Genomic DNA, 22163 nt, shown 5'->3' with positions numbered 1-22163 from the left:
GACCCTGATTAGATGTGCACATATATTCAGACTCTTCCTAAAAGCCGTTCCTTTGCTCAGCCCCATCCTTGTTTAAGGTGATGCGTGTCTGTGCATATGTGCATGCCTGCGTGTATACATGTATGCAAATGAGGTATGTGTGTGCATGTGTGTGTGCATTATGTATATACATGTGTATGAGGTGTGTGTTTGTATGTTCATGTGTGTGTGTGTGTGTGTGTGTGTGTGTGCTCTGTTTGGGTAGAACTCAGATGAAATACCTTCCTAAGATATACAGAACAGCACATGTTGATCTCAGCCACAATTGACAAGAAGACATTGAGATCCAGGAAAGGTTTCCTTGTGATCTGAACTGCCTACCACTCTGGTGGTAGTGCTACAGAACGGTCAGGGACCCAGTATTTGCACTGTGCACTTTGCCCCCACTGGGCCACTACGTTGTTTATGGACGTGGTCTGGACCCCGCAACAGTTGCCTGAACCTTTGAAACTCTTCGGCAGGCACAGAATAAATAATTGCACTACCCAATATCCTTCTCTCTCTTCTGTTTCTTTTTTCCCCTCACAGTTTTCTAACCTCTACCCTTAAGGATTAAAATGTAAGGACATCTGAGTTGCAGGTCATAGTTTTCCAAGAACAAAACTTAACAAGGCCACAGTGTTTTTCTGCCTGAGAAGTATGAATAATTAATACACTTGATTAGGTTCCCTGGTTCTAGGAACATGGCTTAAATTGATTGCCCCAGTTTGCTGCTGGTTTATTTAAATAGAGTCATCTATCCAAAAATAAACATCACAGTTGGTCACACATGACATGGTAGGGACAGGAAGGGGCAATACTGTGTCATTCCTGTCCCTACCAGTGTTCCCTCATGTCACTGGGTAGGGATTTGATCTGTCTTTGGGGCATTCTATCTGAAGAGTTTAGGTTTGATGGATGATCATCAGCGTGATGTTCTGCATCTCTGGAAGTTATTTAAGAACCGCCTTATGCGCAGACAAGATGATTGTGCCTGAAACACCAGGCTGCACGTTTAGTTGAGATGTACCTGTACTTTACAGAAAACCATACGCCAGAGAGGAGTCTGACAAAATGTGTTCAGCAGCAGAACTTAATTACCCAGCTCTCAAAGTTGACAAGTCAGCCTGTCTAGTGTTTACGTCTCCACCCTTCGAACCTGGAACTTTCCCGTGGAGCTGAGTGCAGTCCCAGACCAGGTGTCTGGAAACTGCCTTTGACAAACCTGGCTCTTGCTTGCCTCTCAAGGGGCAGTGCAGTGGCGGCAGTAATAACAGTCTTAGCATCCTCTGCAGTGTTTTTGCTGACTCGATAGACCATGTTTGCACACAGTAATGGTGGCTAGACAGTACACAGAACAAATTATTAATAGGGGTGGGGCAATTGGATGAAGAAATGGCCTGAAGGGCTCAGGACTGTCAGTGGCATCGAGCTAGTCGGGCTCTCTGCCCTGCTGAGCAGAACATGGTTGCTTTCTTGCCCGTATGCTGATAGCCTCATGTCATCGGCATCAATCATCCTTCAGCGCACTGAGGTCCTTCCTGTGTGTAGTCTGGTTAGTTCGCTGGCACTGAAACAGACTCGAGGAAACATAGCTTGTGATGAATTTTTTCCCTTCACTGAAGTCTTTCGCAAGCCTTAGAGAACAAAGCACCGTGACTCTGTAATCCTACAAGTACTATTACCTCCCACAGTCAAGAGTCTTCCACATGTGGTCCCAAAGCACTTTGAGAAATGCCTGCGTATGCCATCTGTCACCCCGACCATTACAAACGTCCATGGAACACATATTCTTATAATTGTTCTTGAGATGGGCAAACAAGAACAAGTGGAGGCCATAACTGGTCTGGGATCCTGCAGCTAGAAAAACACAGTCCAACTTTACCCGGTACTCTGATGTTCTCCTAACAAATGGGTCAAAATGACAGCAAATTGTAATCCCTTATAGGTGGAAAGAAACTAACAGTGAAGGATCTACCCCACAAGAAGAAATGTCCATTCCATAAGCCAACATTTTCCTGTCTTTTTATTTCGCTCTTTGCACTGTGTAAGAAAGCCTTCCCTGGGACTCTTTCAAGACCAGGGTTCCAGTCACGGCGTTGCTGTGTTGGATAGGTCAGAACTTAATGTATTTGGAGTTGTTTTCTGTTGGGAAATTAGTTTAAACCAAAACCACAACTGGACTCTATTCATACTCCTCAGGTACACAGTGGAGGTCAGCTAGAAAGGAGCTAACTGTATGGAAAAACTATACAGGTGCAAAGAACTGGACAACGGGCAGGGTCTACCTGCCACTCCTGTCTGTCTTCATGCCAGTGGGTGTCCTTATAGGCTAAGTGGCATTGCAAACTTGAGAAAAGGAAAACAAATGTGTCTCTGCATGTTGCAAAAGGCCAGAATATCTCATGGTCAGTTCGGGCCACGCTGGGTTCTCCTAATTGATGGGAACTTGACCTCCATGACCATGGCCGTGACCATGACCTTACTACAACACTGCACATTGGATTGAAATATCAAAACAAGGGGGTACCAACAGTCAAATTGTAACAATAACGAGTGCACACTGTCTGTGACTCTGGGGTCTGTCTATGTTGCTGAATTAACAACGTTCGAACAATGTTTGTATAGAACTAACACTAATCTTGTGCATCTTTCAGGGCCTGTAATTCTGTGTTTACAGCGTTAGACCACTGTCATGAAGCCATAGAAATAACAAGTGATGACCATGTGATTCAGGTATGGGAAGAAGCACTCTGCATCATTAACACTGACAAAAAGCCTTTCAGGTTCCACCCACCTCTGAATCTCAAATACTCTCCCATAATTTTCTCATATTTGCACATTTTCTTGAAGAAAGGAAAATCAGTACGTAAGAAGATGACTGGCAAACTTAAGAATTAGTTATTCGAAAGAGAATAAAAGTCATTTTATGATTTATCATTTTTAAACTGTATGTGTGTGCACATGTGTGTGGGTGCTTGCAGAATCTAGGAGCTGGTGTGTGATACCCTAGAGCTGCAGTTATGAGCCACACAATATAGATACTGAACTAAACTCAGGTCCTCTCAGAAAAGCGGCCAGTACTCTTGACCACTGTCTCTCTAGGCCCCATAAGTTAAACTTATTAATTTGGATCAGAACTTGTTTCTTCTTGGGTAGAGGTGGGAGGGAATTTAGGCCGTCTGTAAAGACAGTATTTATATAGAATTGTTGAGCAAGCTTGTAGGTGGCCACGGGATGTTAATATTGGTATTTTAATATAAAGTTGGTATTCTAATATAAAGCACTTTAAGACTACCGCCATCTTTCTAAAAAAACATACATACCTAGAGAATCTTTCACCTGCCTCAGAGAGTACTTTGAAATGTACCTGGTCCCCAGACTGGCACTGGCCTGACTGAAGCTGGTGTGCAGGGTCATCGGGCAGCATCTGCTTTTATCAGTAGGGAAGGACACACCAGCACACCATGGCCCCTGTGACATCAGCCTCCTTCTGAACTCTCTGATGTCCCCGGTGTGCACCAGATATCCCTTCTTTCTATTCCATATGAAAAGTACCATGGGCTCACCACACCTTATTCCTACCATGAGCCCTTTCATTAGGTTGTCTCAGCTCAGTTCAGTGCCCTTTAAGGATGGATAGACAAGGAAACAAGACTTAGCAAAGTGAGGGACTTCCACAAAGGCCCAGCAGTGATCCCTGAAATCAAAGTACTTCACCACATTTCTGACTCCTAACCTTCCTGCGTGGCTTCATTTGGGGCCATATTTTAGAATATGCTTAACTGACTCTTGATATGGAACGGAAAGATTCTGTACAATGCTATGTTTGTCCTTCCTGCTCGCTGCTCCATTTATCCTAGACCACCCAGAAAGCTCACGTGCACGTGTGGCCCTTCAGTTCTGCTCCTGAGGCCCCTGGCTTTTCATCGACCTACTTCACAGTGGAAAGCTGGGTTGTAATCCAGATCTGATGAGAAGTCGCCCCGCCCTCTCACGCCTTCCCCACATTGAACAGGAACCCAGTCCTTCACCCCATGGCCATACTTTGTGGTTAAGCAAACCTGAATCCCTGGGACAAGTAACATGACATCAACAAACACACACACACACACACACACACACACACACACACACATGTACGCACGCAAATCTCTTCCATGAACAGAAAAAAATGAATGTGAAGACCAGAGGGGGGGAGTCGCTATGCTGAAAGGGAAAACTGGATGCTGAAATACATTGTACCTGTGAGAGGACGGAAGGAGAAGCGAGGCTGAGGATGCTATATGCAGGGGACACTCCGATGGCCCTCGTCTGGGTTTCAGGAGGACACATCAAGGACAGGACATTTCATGTATGCTATTGATTCCATTGGTAGCCTGTGGGGTACTTGAACACACAAGCCATGTGACTGTGTACACACATGATGCACTTAAACTATGGCAACAGCATCTTACCTATCAGCCTCCCTGTCCCTGCTGCCTCTGTGCCTCCAGCCACCTGCACCATCTACTTGCATCCAGTCTGAAAACACTTGCTTGTACTTCCCGTGTGCTGGTGTGTGGTTAGCATGTTATTCCTATTGATCTTAGGACAACCCTGAGAGCCAGGTAGTGTTGTTGCACATGGAAAAGACAGGGGTGCAGAGAAATGGAGGCATCTGCCAGCGGTTCTAAAGGGTTTGGAGTTGGTACGTTAGCTCTCGTCATGTCTGTTATACCTCTGGATTCTGAGGTCCCAGGATCCTCAACAGAGAAAAGAGCCATAACTATAACTCAGATTTACAGGATGGGAAAGCAGAGCCCACAGTATGACAATGAAAGAGACAGTTAACAGATGAGGAAAGTGATAAACACTTGAATGTGCCCATGTACTCCCTGGGTGTTTACTGAAATAGTGTGTATCCAAACACAACTCTAGCCTTTGAGCCTGAGAATGTCAGTGTCCTATGAGAAAGAAAGACAAATTTTGATTTCTATGTGATTCATTAGAATTCATTTCACAGAAGTCCATGAGAGCCCTTAGGAATGGTACCAACACAGACTGGGCAGTGGTCAAAGAAGGCTTCCTGGAGGAGGAGGCTCATTGCGATTAGTGGTGCAGACGTGAGAAAGGCTCTCTCAGTAGACAGAGAATGTGGGGGAAAGGCTAGAGAGGCAGACGTGCAGTCCGCTGGGCCATGATGGACTGGATTCCTGCCAGGCCCAGGGATAGCAGTGCCTGGCCTTCCATGGGGAAGAGCTAGGCTGTGAGGAATCTGGAGGTCATGAAGATGGTGTCAGGACCCCCTCATCTTCAGCCATTCCCATAGTGCCTGATAGCCAGAGATTCCTCCACATGTTTTAGCTCCTAGGACTGATGTGTTCATAGAAGCTTTGCTCCCAAGGGAATATCATCCCTCCCCTGTCCCCCAACCCCCGCTCTTCCTACATTGCCCACTTCCTGATGGATTACCCCAGTCAAGGGGAGAGTGAGAACTGTTAGTGAGAATGTTTCTGAGACAGCAGATGGATGGGAACTTTGCCCAAAGAAACTGTTGACCCAGGTGCAGCGTGCTCACATCTGCCTACACTCATTCCCTTGGCTATGGCTACTCATGTGACAGCTGTGATCTTTAAAAAGAAACTGGAGGAGAACTGGAGCCTGGGGCCAGATAAGGCAGTAGCTCCAAATCCCAGAAGCCCGAGCAGAAGTTTGCAAAGAACGCTCTGAGTCTGCTGACCTCCGAGTAAACCATGGGCATTCTCTGTCCTTGCCCGCCCTGTACCCAGCGCTGAAAGGGTGTGCCCAAGCCTATAGGCTAACTGCATTTATTATTCACATTAGCTCAAAGTGCTCCCAACTGTAGCATTAATTAATAGATGGGAAAGTGGAGAGACGCTACCTTGCACGGTGCCACTAACAAACTTGCAACCTGTCAACTAGTGTGTGCTTGCTTATTTGTTATTTAGAGGTGCTGGGATCCAACTCATGGCCTTACATGTGCAGGAGAAGCACCGTGACACCAAGACACAACCCCAGTCCTCTTCCTCTTTATGTTTGCCTAGAAGGCGAACATATTCCCTTTTTCCATGGGGTGGTAGACAGCGATTGAGGTCTGCAGATGCTGGAGCTATTAGCCGAGGGCTTCCTGCTCCGATGTCCTGAGGTTTCTTTGCATTCTCACAGAGGATCAGGATGTCAAGTATAAACTGCAGTATGTGTGAGGGTACCTCTCCTGCCAGATGAGGAAGTGAGGAAGGAGGAGACCGCAGCGCTTGCATTAGAGTGTTGTCATGGGAACCTTTGGCTCTGTATACCTGTATCCCCACAGCCTCCCAGTAGGGCACACTGATCTGTAACCCCTCCTGCTCACAGTATGTCAACCCTGCCTTTGAGAGGATGATGGGCTACCACAAAGGGGAGCTCCTGGGGAAGGAACTCGCTGACCTACCTAAGAGTGACAAGAACCGGGCAGACCTCCTGGACACCATCAACACGTGCATCAAGAAGGGAAAGGTGGGTGGAGCCAAGAAACCCACCCACAGTCCTCCCTGAGCTCTCCCCATCCCTGGTGCTTTCATCTTCGATCCTTGAGATTGAACTCGCTAGTAACATCATAAATCAGTAAAAGAATGTCAGTTTTTGCAAAATGGGTTAATTTTTGATGCCCACAGGATACCGAGGGAGCTAATTGTTTTGTGGAAGGCCACATACTCCTTTGCATGAATATACCCCAGCCTATCCTTGCTATAATATTGCATCTCTGAGCAGGGTTCTACCAGAGAGCTGCTTTGTGTTTTATTGGTTTATTGGCATTTGAGAGGAGGGGCTAGAAAGACCTAAGATCCACATGGATTGGTAGGCTCTGTTTCTTTAGTTAAATGTCTTCCTTCTGCCCTCTGAGCTTGCTGTTGTTGGATATTTGGGTAACTCTTCTTCCCCAGCCCCTCCCTGCCCCCACACCCACACTTCCTGCTGCTTCTGGAGGAGATGAAGGCACAGTGGAGGCAGGAGAGGAATTCCCTGCATAGCCACTCTCCTTGCTCAGAGCTGGGCAACCTCTTGCTTCTTCCAAAAGCTCCTAACGCTTCTTCACCTGGCTGGGCCTCCTCCTTCTCATCTCTACTGTGTAGTGGTTAAACATTGTCCCCACTGCAGAGAGCAGTCCTAGCGTAAGTCTGGATTGTAAGAATGTCCAACTTACTTTAAAAGCCAGACCTATTATGTTTGAACATGAAACAGGGATCCTATACAAACTACTACATTCCCCCCTGCCCAGATAACCCAAGCACATGTGACACCCTCTAAGGAAATCCTCTTTAGCCATACCATATAGAAGAGCGGGAGGATATGGCTGCAGGGACCTCAGTTATCCACACCCTTCCAGTGACAGTAGGAAAAGTTCCCCACCCTGAGGCTGCCTCTTTATTTCAGTCCAATTCCCATGGTCCTGAGACAGCAGGAATCTTACTCTCCTTGATATCATATATGGAAACTACAGGGAACATAGTGGTCCTAGAGAAGATGTGGGTGGAGGGCCCTTAGGATCTCAGAAAGCTTAAGCACCTCAGGAAGGATTGAAGAACTACACAGTTATAAACAGATCCTCTGTTTCCCTGTGTGGGCAAGGTATGTGGACTCTCTTAGCCTCAGGTTACCTATCTGTAAGTTAAGAATGAGACTAGTAGGCCCACTGGTTGTTGTGAGGATTTTTGAGGCTGGCGACTGGACTCTGGTGTGGTGGCAGCTCCAGCTGGTGGGTGCCAGGTGTCTTAGAATCCATTTGTGGCAGACAGCTTGGTAATGGACATGTTGGCTCTGACCTTTATATGTGTGAGCATGATAGCATTGGAGTGGATACAGCTGTATAGCAGTTTCGTGACATGTTAATGAAACTCTGTGGGAAACTCAACCTGCAAAGACCCAGTGTGGGAGCAACTGTATTCTCAACTGAAGGATCTCAAGAGTTCTCTTTGTCTATGTAGGAGTGGCAGGGGGTTTACTATGCCAGACGGAAATCCGGGGACAGCATCCAACAGCACGTGAAGATCACCCCAGTGATTGGCCAAGGAGGGTGAGAGCAAACTCTTCCACTCTTTCTGCTGCAGATAAGAACTCAGGCCCCTGTGGGCATTATCTGGCACACTACAGCACCCTTGTAAGCCTTAGAACAGTGCACACAGTAGGGTTTGCCCTGTCTAATGTGGCCAGCAGCAATCTCCAGACATGGTCTCCCTCTGCCCTCACCCCTGTCTCCCATCCGTGGTCTTTGATGGACTATCAGTCCTAGTCCCCAAATTCTCTACCCCAGTCACGCATGGCCCATTGTTCCCAATTGCTTCTCCTTGACTAGTCAACTTCAGCTAGCACTACTGGCTTCTGCCCTCGGGCCACAGGGTGCCAGCCTTCTTGACTCTGAGCTTCTCCAAGGGCTCAGAGAGTCCTAGAGGCACCAGCCCACCCTAGAAGGTGGCACCTGACCAGAGAAACCTAGGGGCAGGGCATAAGAAATAAAACACAGGACTCCCTTTCCTTCTCTTAGTTATATTCTAAGGGAAGGCTCAGAGCGCCAGCCAGATGGGACCCCTAACTATATCTCACTGATGGGCCTTGCAGCCAGCACAAAGGTCAATACTGCCTGGTGGATTGATCCTGGAAGGGACACATGATCTGTGACGTATTGGCAAAGGAAATTAGATGGGGGTTACCGGGAACCAGAAAGCCCCTCCCACACATGGTTCTCAGGACCACCTGAGTTCATTTCAGATCACCACGTGATTGCAAAACCAGTCCATCCTGTCAGCTCACCTATCCCTCCAGTTTTCCTTGGTGGATTAGCTTGACAAACTCTTCTCCAGCCTCCTGAGAGATCCGATCTCGTGGTCCTTTTGTGACTCCTCTCTGGGTGATCTCTGAGAGTTGCAGGTTCTTATGGGCTCCTGAGCAAGGTTGTCCACCACAGGGAGAAGCTGCCTGCCCTTCCCACAGAGATCCCAAGGCTCAGAGATTCCCAACAGTGGCCTTTGGAGAGCCACAGGAAGACGGTGGGTGCCTAAGGCGGACACGGTGTCCTCATGGTCACTCTTCGGAAAGGGAGCTGAGTCCTGTTCAGGGTTTGACTAGAATCAGTGGGCAGCTGATGTGGAGGAGCCATGCGACTGCCTGGCACTTTCTATCAAAATACAATTTCCTGATCTGACAGATGAAAGGAGGGAAAGAAGTCCTTTTATCCGGACGTGATTTTGTGTGATTTTTTTTTTCCCTAATGGTAGGCAGCGAGCTCTCAGAGGCAATTCAGATTAAAAATAGGGACATCTTACTCTTTCCCGCTTGGGTGATGTTCATATTATAAGATCCATCGTATTTTCCCATGTTCTCTTCAGAGAATCCCCCAGGGTAAAGTGAACCAGGAAGAAGAAGAAGCAAGAGACAGAGATTAGAAGGGGGTGGTGCCCCAGAGGCTTCTGGGTATCCAGGCTTCCATAGTGTAAGTCAGAGCTCTACCCCTCAGGAGAAGATCCACCGTGAGCTTACTTACACAGGGCTGTGTGCCTTTCACACACACACACCCGCCCCCCCATTTTCCTTGTGATGATGAGCAAGACCACAGGCTGAGTTCCTGGATTCATGACTTTTAAATCAGAGCACTTTTCCCCCTAACCAAGAAAACAAGACACAGAAAACAAACAACAAATGCCGTCCTTATGATGAGCCACAGTGCTCAACATAGGCTGTTTAAAAGAAAAACGGCGAGCAATGAAATCTCGTCACTTTCCGCATGAGGCTTCTGCCTTTCATGTAAGCAATGACGTTTGTGTCAGCCGAGTGAAAGCCGGCTTTCCTGTGGTGGCATGTCAGTCTCTGAAGATGGCAGGCCCACGAGGGTGGTGTGTCCGCAGCAGCCAGGCTTCCACAGGGATACAGGGCTTGAGCTCGCGAGGAAGGCCCTGGAGCTCAGCGTGGAGGAGACTTGTCTTGTCCGTGTGCTGACCTGTTGCCTCTTCTCCCGCCTGGCTCACTAATCACTGACTGTTTATGTTATTAGGAAAATTAGGCACTTTGTCTCCCTCAAGAAGCTGTGCTGTACCAGTGACAGTAACAAGCAGGTACAGTATTCAGTGTCCTCTGCCGCTCCTTCAGCTTGCCCATGTGTCCTTCTCACCCCTGTTCTCCGCTTGTCTTTCTCCATATTTTCTTGTAATTGCTGACTAAGAAGGTGTGTGGGGAAACCTCTGGCAGCTGTGTGGAGTTTGGTTTGGTTTGGTTTGGTTTTCGGTTCTCCACAAGCCTGTCTTGCTTTGTTAGGGATGTGTGCTCTGGTTCATGCTATATGCCTCATGGCCCTCTCCAGGCTAAGATATTTTAAGGACACATAAGATGCTTCCTCAAAACTAAAAGAGAAAAGTCCCATTTCCCATCTTAATTTCTTAAACAAAAGGAAAGTACATACCCGTGTGAGCAGTCACGCCTCCAGCTCGCAGCCAAAATAAGAACCATTCCAAATTAGCACTGTGATTTTTTTTTTCTCCCTCACATCATGGAGTGCACGCTTTCTTTTGAATGCTGTCTTCTGAAGTAGCAGAGCTTAGCAAGTTGGTAGATGTAAGAATGTTTTGAGGTAGTTTTATAGTGTTAACGGTAGTGTTTCAGGTATTTTTGTGTGATTTATATTTTTACCATTTGCTCCTGAAGCTTCCATATCATACCTTACAATCCATGGAGTATGAATTATGAAATAAATATGGCTATGAGCAAGCTACTTTGAGTGTGTTAAATATGACCTGTGGCTGTCAGAGAAGAAACAGCGTCTTTTAGGAATTTCAAAGGCAAAATCCCATTCTTTTCTCACACAGTGGAGATGTGGGGTGGGGGGAAGCATGAGGTGTGGCCAGGTGAGGAGCTGAACAAGCAGCAAGATGGAAGCCCCCAGGGCTCCTCCAAGAGAGAATTCCAGAGGGGAAGAGGGGCCTGGGTGGGGTGAGCTTCATGCAGCCCCCGGTGTCAAAAGTATCTGTGGCCATACCTTGCTCATAAGATTGAGTCCAACCCAAAATGCGCCCTTCACCACTGAGAACTTAATCTAGGGTCAGGGAAGGATGTATTAATCACGCGTGCTGGGAGGAGAGACCTTGGAGACCTTGGAAAGGAGAATAGGTCATAGGGACCAAATATCATCAAGCAGTCTCACTGAGACATCCATGCCAGGAGGAAGGATGAGGCGTGCATGAGGTGGGACAAGTAGTGGGACAGGGGCATGGAACCCTGGTGTCCCTCTGGAGATGACTACTGTATACACATAAAGTAGTGCCGGCCACCATTTTCAGGGTGTGGATCCACAAGAGAGGACACGATGACTTAGCTGCATCCATTCTCATGCCAGAAATTAAGCAGAGACAACTTAGGTCTTTGGTCTAAGATTCAGCGCGTCCCTCTACAGAAGTAATGATGGTGGCTCCTGGCCAGGCCCCAGGCAACACCCAGATCAGCTCATGGCTTTGCATTTTAGTGAGGGATAGAGCTGTAAGCTAGGCAGTTTCCTTTTCTTCTCCTCATGCCCCCTCATTCCAGTCTTTCTCCTTTAGTGAAACAACTTCCAGTGCCCCCATTATCAACCCCTGTACCTCTACAGCCCCAGCTCCTACTGGTGCTTCGTGATTCAGCCCAAGAATCTAGGCCCCTTTATTCCCTTCCCCATTGCCATAGCTGTCTGTGTGCTAAACTGCCCTCTGCTCTCTAGCAGTGTCGCAAACTCTGTATGCCCAGCTGCCAGCATATAGTAGGTCTGAGGCTATTAGTTAGCTTGTGGGAAGTAGAGTGTCTGGGTCCTGGCCTCCTGTGAACTCTGCCTGCTGTTCACGGGGAGCGGGCAGGCCGTTAGCGTAGGATGCCAGGACATGGAGGCCGCCTCTCCTCTGCAGCTCTAAATAGAAACCCCTTTGCTACCATGAATCAGTTGCTGTTCTGAGAAGAGTGAAAGCACAGAGCTTAGATCCCTTGAGCCACTGACGTCACCTAATGGTGCTGCACAGGCCTAAAAGACTCTTAGATTATTTTTTTTTTTCCAATAATAAAGCATCTTGCCCCTCTGGCTAGCTACAGTCCTTTTCTTTCTCCCCAAAGAAGGCTGAAGACATGGAGATTGCTCAGGGCTGGGGAGGGCTCTTGGAGCAGAGCAGCCTGTCTGCAGGCATTAGTTCTGAGCCTCTGCTCCTGGGGTCCAGCTCTGACGTCAGAATCAACCCGTGCGTGGGCTTGCATTTGAGCAGGGAATGGAGCTGTGTGCCAGACAGTTCGCGTCTGCTCGTGTTTGTCATCAGCGTAGATTCTTTCTCTTCTATAAGCTCTGAGCGTGATGCCAAAGTGTGTCTGCTCCCCACACCTGCTCCCCAGAGCTCCACCTAGTTCAGTATGGGCACCCAGAAGCCATGGGGCGGAGACAGGTAAACAGATTCAACAAAGTAGAACCCAGAGGGAGAGAAAACTGAAACCGTGCAGGCAGGCATCAAACCCCGGGTCTGAGGACTCAGGGGAAGGCATCTGTCAGGGCGTGACCATGCTCTCTTCCCACGCCTTTACATGTACCAGAACAGGGCAACTACACAGAGGCCTCTGGCTCTACAAAGCCTCCATCATTTACTGTCTTGCTCTCTACAGGAGACACTTGCCGACCTCAGTGGTAGAAGATAATTTTCTTTCCTGCGTTTCCCACTTGCTTAGGCCACCTATAGCCTAGGTTTCCCAGACTTCCCCAGTCTGGACATCCTTTATCTTCATGCCACGCTGTCCCGTCTCAGAACCTGTCAGAATTGTTCTCCTACCACATAGAGCGTGTAAAATCCCAGGTCCCTTGATCCATTTGCCTTCTCACAAGGTCTGGCTCTAAATCAGAAACCATATGTAGAACTGCAGGAATCCAGCATGGTGCAGCCCTGGTCCAGTCAGTCAGACTTGAATAGAGAAAGGGGTGCTGAAGACAACATCACCATGCCGGTTCCCTCTGAGATGGCCTGGAGTCTGGCCTTAAGGCAAGGAGCCTGTCGAAAGCAGAGGGGCCTCTTCCCTGCCATTCCTCCGTGTCTGAGTGTTCGATTCCTCTTCTTGATTTCATATGGTGAACATGGCAATTCCCAAAGCCAATGCGCTTTAAGTCCAAGGGTAGGGGGAGCACATTTGGAGTCAGCACGCAGGAGGACAGTGCTACAGTGCAGTGTTCATCGAGTTGTCTAGTCTTCTTGTGGAGGTGTGGCACATGGGGCTGTGGAGAAACCACTGGGGAGGCACCCCTGTCTCCTGTTCCATAGAAAGTGATTTTCTTTATTATTATTATTATTATTATTATTATTATTATTATTATTTTCTTTATTTACATTTCAAATGCTATCCCGAAAGTTCCCTATACCCCACCCCCGCCCCTGATCCCCTACCCACCCACTCCCACTACTTGGCCCTGACCTTCCTCTGTGCTGGGTCATATAAAGTTTACAAGACCAAGGGGCCTCTCTTCCCAATGATGGCCGATTAGGCCATCTTCTGCTACATATGCAGCTAGAGACTCGAGCTCAGGGGGTACTGGTTAGTTCATATTGTTGTTGCACCTACAGGGTTGCAGCCCCCTACATGTCTCCTGTTCCATAGGAAGTGATTTTCTTAAAGAGTCAGAGAACATAGCTCTCTGGAGAGAGCCTCCCCTTTCCACTGTGTGTATTTGTGAGGAGAATGGAGAAACCAGGCTCAGACAAAATATTCTGGTTAATCAACCATCTAAAGTGGCCGTTGTTAGAGGGCAGAGGCAGATGCTCTGGCCCAACGTCACACAGTGACTCACAGAGCTGGAAGGTGGGGACCCTACTTCTAGAATCCTCTTGATGCACCTCCCCCCCCCAACCTCCCTTCATGTTTCCACTCACCTGACCTCTAAATGGAGAGCAGCTGTTGGACTCAATGAGCTAGGTTACCTGGAAAGCCTCACTGTGCCTACTTCAGCCCGACACCAGCCTGGGCACTGACACTTGGGCATCCCAGTATCAACACACTGAGGACATAGCTTCCTTGAGAACGGCAGGGACAAAAGTGAGAACTAATGCGACCCAGCCTGCCACAGTAAAACCTTACTTTAGGTACAGATTATTTTTTGAGGGGAGGGGGGAGGGTGTTAGAATTGTGAAGGTGGAATGTCCCCCAGGGTGGGTCCCAGTACGTTGTCTTGTCTGAAAGCTACTGGCCTAGGTCAGTGGCTTTAAGACTCAGGGGGGCAGCAACTAGCCTTGGCTGATGGCTAACCAATCACTGGTCCTGCCAAAGAGATTCCATGTTGAGCTTGGCATAAAAGCGTCATACCTCACATAGTGTGACAAACACTATCAGCTACTCTTCAAGGTGCACATCCAAGTGTGACTCCTGACAGTTGAAGAGAGAGGCTACCGAAACTACAACCCCAGTGGCCTCTGAGAGTGACCACTCCTTTTAGAGTGTGTTTTCTGTCACTGACATGCTACCACAAGGCAGTTAGGATAAATGTGTCTTACAGCAGGTGTCCTGAAATATTTGTTGATACACTTGGGAAAGCCACTAAATCAACAAAGCTATTCACATTTTTTATTCATTTAGCTTTCATTCATATATAGTTTCATATAATCTATATATGAAACTATTTGAGGAAAGGCCTTTAAGTTTGGAAAACCACATTTTGAACAGGCAACCCCTAGGCACTGAATGGAGTCCCTCCTAGCCAGGGGTGCTGAGGACACAAGGCACAGAACGTATGGGAGGGAAGGGGGACACAGAAGGAACACTGGTGGTATTGTGGTAACTCCTGGTAGGATTGTGTGTCGGGAAGGTCTTGACTCTAAGGAGCAACATGTGTAGTCTGGTAGCAGTTGTGATGGGGGGGGCCTATGTGACTACTGACCATGCTTCTCTTGTGGGGGCTGTGGGGGGGGGATGGTAACTTAGACAGGAGCCAGAGTTCCAGGAGCATGAGGGAATGCATACCATGTCATGAAGGTGAACTATCACCCTTCGGGGTTCAGACCTCAGCTCAACTGGAGACCAGCCTGCAATTCCCCACAGGTGACAGGTCCCTGTGTCCCCATCTCTTCTGTGACTAGACTCACTGAGTCCATTAACTAGGCATTTGGGGAAGCTTGTGCCTAGCTACCCCGACCCTTGCACCCTGTACCCTGCCAGTGCTTGGCTGTCATCTTCCTGTCATCTTCATCATAGCCCTGTAAGGATGTTGTTATCATTTCTGACAGACAAGGAAACTGAGGTTTGGAGCAGCAAGAAACACATCCAGGCGTCATGTAGGGTATCAGTGACAAAGTCAGGATTCAGTACCACAGTGGTCAGAAGCATGGCTGTAAAGAACTACACGTGCCTGGCTGAGGCTTTCCCTGGTTACCCTTGCTGGGAAGCAGGGGATGGCATCATGAAGAGGTGTTGACTGAGGGGCAGCTTTAAAGTGTGGTTGAAATGTGCCTTTGTGGAGAGGGATGTCCCCTGCAGATACCACAAAGTAACGTCTTCAAGAGAAGAAAGCACGGCCAGGCATGGCTAGATCTCTTGCTGACTGAGAGTAGGGAAGTAAGTATTGTGAGTGTCCTTGGGGGCTCAGTCAAGCCACCCATTGCCTTTGCCTGCTTCTCCATGCCCTGCTCGAGGGTCTTCACAGTCATGACCATCATCTCTGGATGCTGGAACTGAAGTATATCACTGTGTAGACAGGGCCCTAGCTCTGTGCTGTGCATAAGAGAAGGTTGCTGCTGAGCAGTGTGGAGATGTGGAAGCCCAAGGGAGGAAGTTACTGAATGAATTTTCCCCAGAGGGCTCTCTAAGGCAGTGGATCTCAGCCTGTGGGTCACCACCCCTTTGGGAAAAACCTGCCTCCAAATATATTTAATTATGATTCATAGCAGGAGCAGAGTTATAATTATGAAGTAGCAACAAAAATAATTTTGTGGTTGGAGTCACCACAATGTGAGGAACTGTATTAAAGACTTGCAGCATTAGGAAGGTTGAGAACCACTGCTCTAAGGGAAAACTAGGGGCTTGGAGCAAGCTCACTCCAGGTATACTCAGGCACCCTATGTTGAACACTGTCATTGCTGACTGTAGCATTTCAGGATTCATTCTGTAGAGTTACTTTTTTGTTGCTGTGACCAGATGGATATCTAACAAGAAGCAATGGAGGAACGGGCTATTTTGGCTCACAGTTTGAAGAGCTACAGTCCCCATGGAAGGAAAGGCAGGAGGGTGAGCCAGGAATCTTACACTGTGGCAGCACAGGAGAAGAGACAAGTATGCTGGCTGTCTCCGTGCCCTGCCCACCTCCAATGGTTCACTTCCTCCGGGGAGGGGGAGGCTCCCCACCCCACAAGGTTCCTCAGTCCTCCAAAACTCTGTCATCAGTTGAGGACCAAGAGTTTACACACATGAGGCTGTGGGAGACAGTTAACCTTCAAATCACGGCACGTTCCCATCATATTTCAGCAATGTGTAGCCAGCGCACACCCAAAGCCCCACCAAGGTGCTGCCTGCTCTTTTGCATAAATTGACTTTTGCCCCAAACATAGTAAGGGCACATTCAATACCGAGGGTTATACACAGGCTTCTGACCCTTCCCTACATGCGACTCATTTCGATGGAATGTCTAAAAGCAAACTTCCACAAAGCATGCTCTCTCCTGGTGTCAGTCACAGGAAAGTGAATTTGGAGTGCTGTTCCTTTGATTTCCTCGGCTGCACTGGGGAAATCTCATGCCAACCTCACATTCTGGCTGCCTAAGGCTAATTAGGGGAGCTGGGACTTGGGGCAAGGCAGCACAAAGGACAGAGAAGGAAACTGCACCTTCCTTCACTGTGATCAGCTTGTCCCTAAACCCAGAAACACCACGGAAGGAGTGGGCTCTGTGGTGCTTTTCCTTATTATTTGTTCATCCACAACAGCTGCCTATGGCCGCTGAGGCATGGCATGGGAGCTTGAGGGAAGGAGAGCAGAAGTAAGGTCAGGCCCTGAAGTACCGTTCCTTGCATGGACCAGACCTAAGGCACTGGGAAAAGCAACCATGGTGGAACCAAGATTCCAGCTTCTAACAGATGCAGGGGGCCATGAGGACCATTGAGAGGGCTTTAGGGGCTCATTTGTAGAGCATTGGCCCAGGGAGGTGCCAGAGCAGACAAAGGCAGCAGTGTGTGGTCAGCATGTCCCTAATGTGACTCTTGGCCTTACCTGCATTTTGCAATTACCTAGAGAATTGAGAACAAGAACAAGGGAGTGATGCCTGTGTCCCAGGGGCTCTGGTGTCTTGGAGCAGTCTAAGCAAGACAGTCCCTGAGATTTCTCCACAGGATTCCATTGTACCCCCTGGGTGAGACCCCCAGGCTAAGAGGAACCTTGGCAGGATGTGATCAGGTGTGACCAGGTTATGTGAGTCCAGGAGCATTTCCTGCAGGAGGGGAAGGGGAAGGTGGATGTAATTTGAAGGACAAGTCATAGTAATGCAACCTAACTGAAAGACGGCTAGTTTCTTCTCACAATGGGGAGTAGGCACTGAGGACTGGGGCCGTGGTGTCACCATTTGTATCTCTCTCTCCTAGACCTTGGCATGAAAAATAACCCTGGGGTAAATGTTGCATCCAGGGAAAAACAATGTTGCAAGGTTCCTAAGAGCAGTTAGTTCCTGGGAGACAGGAGCCATGTGTCATCCCTCAAGTCTATGAGAGGAAGCCACCCTGAGTTTCTGGTCATTTATCCTTACAGCAAGCCAGCATGGGGGACACTACCTGGTATCTCAGGAGTACCTCTGGCCCCTGTGAAGAAAAGGAACTGCTTGCACTTGGAACGCAGCTCTTCCCTAGGTCCAGACCCTAAAACGTCTTTCTCCCATGCCTGACCTGACAGCACAGATGCAAAACCAAGCCATCCCTCATCTCCCTCCCAGCCTGCTTCAGCCGACAGGTGTTTGGGTTTTTCATTTCTTTTCACCGTTAATATTTCATAGTTGTGATAGATTGCAGGGGAGGAAACAGCAAGAGTGGGGTTTATTTAGTTTGCTGTTTAATTTAAATTTGACAAATTCACCCATCACCCTTTAGGACATTAAAACTATTGGTTTTTCTCATATTATCTTTAATAAATCATTTGTTAGTGGGGCTACAGAACCGAAACTCCAAATCTTATTTCTCTGCCTGTCCCTGCTGGGCTCTAGGTGACAAACTGTCTGCCCTATTGTCTGCAGAAGCACAGAATTCTGTGTACATAGTCATGTGGCACTTAATGAAATGACCCATCTGAGAGCTACACTGCCGGCTGATTTTGTCGTTGTGCAAGTGCCACAGAGTGTACATGTATAAACTGAGAGGGTCACAGATGTCACCAGGTGATACAGTCTTTGGGATCACGGCTGTGTATAAATGGTCCAACACTGACAAAATGCCATTGCAGTTGAGGGGTTGTACCCCGAAATGTCCCAACACTTTGCTGTGTAGGGATGGTGTGACCGGCAGGAATAGCACTGTGGGCAGGCCTGAGCTGCAGGTGCCGACCCAAGCCAGTGTTCTGGTGACTGGAGAGCAGAGGCACACAGCTGCAGCCTGTAAATCCTGCCTTGTGAACTCGGGAGCTCAAGCCCATGGCACACTTTCTGGCTATGACTCTGGAAAGTCATTCAGCAGCCTGGAGAGCTGCTTTCCGTTTTCCTGGGGCTCCTAAGGGCCCTGAGTAGCAGAGTTTGGATGAGGCATGGGAGTGGACAGCTTTGCACGGCCATAATGGCCAACCCATCATTCTTGTTGCTGAACTGGCTACCATGATTGTTGGCTCCAGTGTACCAGCTGGGACCAGTGAGACTAGGGTAGACTTTATAAGGAACTTTGCTGGGAACCAGCCCAGCACCATCTGGTTCTAACTGGAGAGGCAGCAGTGGGTAGTGTAGGAAGTTTTCAGGGGTAAAACTTAGTTTTGTGAGGCAAAACTTATTGCTTATTTTCTGTAGTGTTTACCTGCTGTTTAGCAGCAGGGATTAAGTAAAGAAGTTAATTGCTCTGCCTTTGTTCTTTTCTCTCAGGCCCCAGGCTGATCTGGCAAGAGGCCCAAAGTTCATTAACCCCTTCTGAGCCAGGAAAAGAAAGTTATGCTGGCATTAAAAAAAAAAAAAAAAAAAAAACACTCACTCTGGATGAAAAAAAGAGGCTCAAAACATTATTCCTGAAAGAGAGAAAAAAGGGCTCTTTACCATGGTCCTTCTTAGGCTTTCTCGGGATCCTTGATCACATGGTTTTCCAAGCATCTTTACATTCCATAAGTTCATAGCAGGTTTAATTCAAGTCATAAATTAAATAGGAGTTTCAGCAGAGATGTGTACATGTGCTTCCGTTAAGACTAGTGCCTGGTTAAACATTATCTATCTTCTAGACCCATAAGTTCATTATAAGTTTAAAGCAATAATTTTTGTTACACAAGACAGCAGCATTTTGTCTAAAGTCGAACCATCTGCCTTGTGCCTCATCACTGTTGAAGTTTTATACAGATGAACTAGTCAATATTTTATTTTTTTGTCCTTGCACGTACAATAAATTATCTATTCCCAGTTTATGACCTTTAGTTACTAGATAGTGGTCTCACAGCTAACCTGGAAGGAATGTTTTTCCTGATAAATTTGTTCCAAGCCTGCTTTCTATCCTAGTGCAGTTAGCCTGTAACACATGAAGATTAACAATGCTCTAATTGCAGCTTTTGTACTTTAGAGGGCTCAAAATTACTAGTATAGATTTAGGAATTCTATCAAATTTCATTAGGAATTATGAAATCATCCCTTTGTCTACATAGCAGTGCTATAAAAGAGTACATCTTTGTCGATGTGCAGAAAATCTGCCCACTATGGTGGGCTAGTGCCCAGGAATCACTAGACTATGCAACAGTGACAGGAAAGGCATAGCAGGAACAAGAAGCAAGCCTGGGATGAAGTCTCTTGGGGCCTTGCCTCAAAGCTCACCTGTCACAGGCCATGCAAGATGGTGGGCCAGCTCCAGAAAAACCCAGTTGCTTTCCTAAATGGCTTCTGACAGGACTTCAGGTATGGAAGTCACTTCAGTTCCTGGGTAATTTGACTTTTAACACTGCCTTCAGTAGCATTTTCAGACAGAAGTGTGGCTCCCTGTTTGGACTCTGGCACCTACATGTCTCTGCCAAAAGAATCCCTGTTTCCTCCACAACTCTTGAGCTGGAGCAGTGGTTCTCAGACTTCCTAATGCTCGACCCTTGAATAAAGTTCCCCATGTTGTGGTGACCCCCCAACCATAAAACAATTTCATTACTATAATTTCACTACTGTTATGAATCATAATATAAATATCTAATACGCAAGATATTTTGATAAGTGGCATCAAAGGGGGTCTTGGCCCACATATTGAGAATCACTGAACTAAAATGAAGGTTCACCTCTCCCCTGGTGTACCCCACTCCCATTCAGTGTCGCCTCTTTAACTTGACACTTAGACCATTTACTTTTTTCTTTAAAGGTTAAGATGGCCCCTGTGCCTCTGAGGTCTGTCCAGGTATCTTGAGCCCAGCATATGGCTCCTTGGCCCTCTTGTGACATGGCTTCCTACTCCCTCTCTCCAGAGCCTCCACTCCAGCAGGTTGGTTGGTCCATGTTAGTCTCAGGCCCAGATTCCCCTATATGTATTCAAAATGAGATGGGAGGAACACTTACTTCCATGCCCGGGTCTTGGGTTTCATGCAGTTCCGGTACTAGAACATGACTGGAGAGAATGACTTAGTTTCCCATGTGAAATATCATGTGAATGCTTGTCCTTTGGGGGCCACAAACATATAAGGGAATCACCACATTGTAAGTGTGCTTCTGCGTAGCCCCCGTCAATGTGTACACCTGAGTGACCCAACCTCTCACAAGACAAAGCAGGCTAAAATGCCTCCATTGATCTCTGCCCCTCATCTGTCCACCCTAGCATAAATTAGTTTTGTTAAGAATTTCATCTTGGGCTGGAGAGATGGCTCAGCGGTTAAGAGCGCTGACTGCTCTTTCAGAGGTTCTGAGTTCGATTCCCAGCAACCACATGGTGGCTCATACCCATCTTTAATGAACACCCTCTTCTGGTGTGTCTGAAGACAGCTACAGTGTACTCATATACATGAAATAAATAAATCTTAAAAAGAAAGAATTTCATCTTAACAGAGCCATGTAATATATGCTATTATGTAAAGCATTTTTGGTTTGTTTTTAAGACCTATGTTTTTTGGTGTATGGGTTCCATAGTTTTTAGTCACTGCATAGTATTCTTTTGGGTGAATACATGGTAGTTTGTTTATCTGTTGTCTTATTGGTGGGCACCTGAACTATATTTGTTCTTGGGCTATTATGAATAAACTTGCTATGGGCATTCTTCTACACACTCTGCTGTAAATAATTTCATTTCCTTTAGGAACAGTAGGAGACTCACTGAGTCACAGATGAGGTGTATGTCTGCTTCGTGAACAACTGCCAATTCTTTCCCCTAGGAAGTTCTATCATTTGACAATCCACAAAACAGTGAGCAGGAGAAGACATGCACACTCTTGTCAAGGGTCAGTGTGGCTGCAAGGGATTTAAGCCATTCAGGAGCTGTGTAGGTTTTAGTATGTAAGCCTCTCTCTGTAGAGTCCCTGATAATGTGCACACATTGATTACTAATGGCTGAGAAGTTTTCCATGTGTTGGAAAGTGTTATAAAGTGTTCCATGTGTTGTGAAGTGGCATTTCTATTGGGTTGTCTTTATTATTGAGTTGAACTACATTATACATCAATCTACTGCCAGATATGTTTATGTTTTCCTCTATTCTTTCTTTAATTCATTTAACCATCTTTTGCTGAACAGTTTTCTAAAGATGTATTGAATGTATGAGTGTTCTATCTGCACATGCACCTACATGCCAGAAGAGGGCATCAGATCACATTACAGATGGTTGTGAGCCACCATGTGGTTTCTGGGAATTGAATTCAGGACCTCTGGAAGGGCAACCAGTGCTTTTAACTACTGAGCCATCTCTCCAGCCCAGTAAACAGTTTTTAACTTTATTATGTCAATTTTTGACAAGTACCACTTTCTGAGGTTTACACCGACGTTTAATTATACATTGCATCTATAATTACTTTCATGGTGTCACAT

The 22163-nt window shown here is 47.2% G+C and overlaps 1 protein-coding gene across 6 annotated transcripts in view; it reads left to right on the top strand.

Moving 5' to 3' along the window:
- The window catches only part of Pde8b (phosphodiesterase 8B), a 232254-nt gene that overhangs the window by 165450 nt on the left and 44641 nt on the right, over nucleotides 1-22163 (top strand). For 4 of the 6 annotated variants that reach the window (XM_021208709.1, XM_029543891.1, XM_021208702.2 and 1 more), the window contains exons 7-10: nucleotides 2676-2754; nucleotides 6376-6516; nucleotides 7986-8074; nucleotides 10046-10106. In XM_021208709.1, coding sequence (XP_021064368.1) covers nucleotides 2676-2754; nucleotides 6376-6516; nucleotides 7986-8074; nucleotides 10046-10106 — 370 coding nt within the window. The remainder of the gene's footprint in view (nucleotides 1-2675; nucleotides 2755-6375; nucleotides 6517-7985; nucleotides 8075-10045; nucleotides 10107-22163) is intronic. The other 2 variants (XM_021208706.2, XM_021208708.2) reach the window with 2 other exon arrangements.

The sequence above is a fragment of the Mus pahari genome, chromosome 11 (assembly GCF_900095145.1).
Source record: "Mus pahari chromosome 11, PAHARI_EIJ_v1.1, whole genome shotgun sequence".
Taxonomy (NCBI): domain Eukaryota; kingdom Metazoa; phylum Chordata; class Mammalia; order Rodentia; family Muridae; genus Mus; species Mus pahari.
Note: the sequence above shows the minus strand (reverse complement) of the source record. Positions and strands in the feature narration are given on the sequence as shown.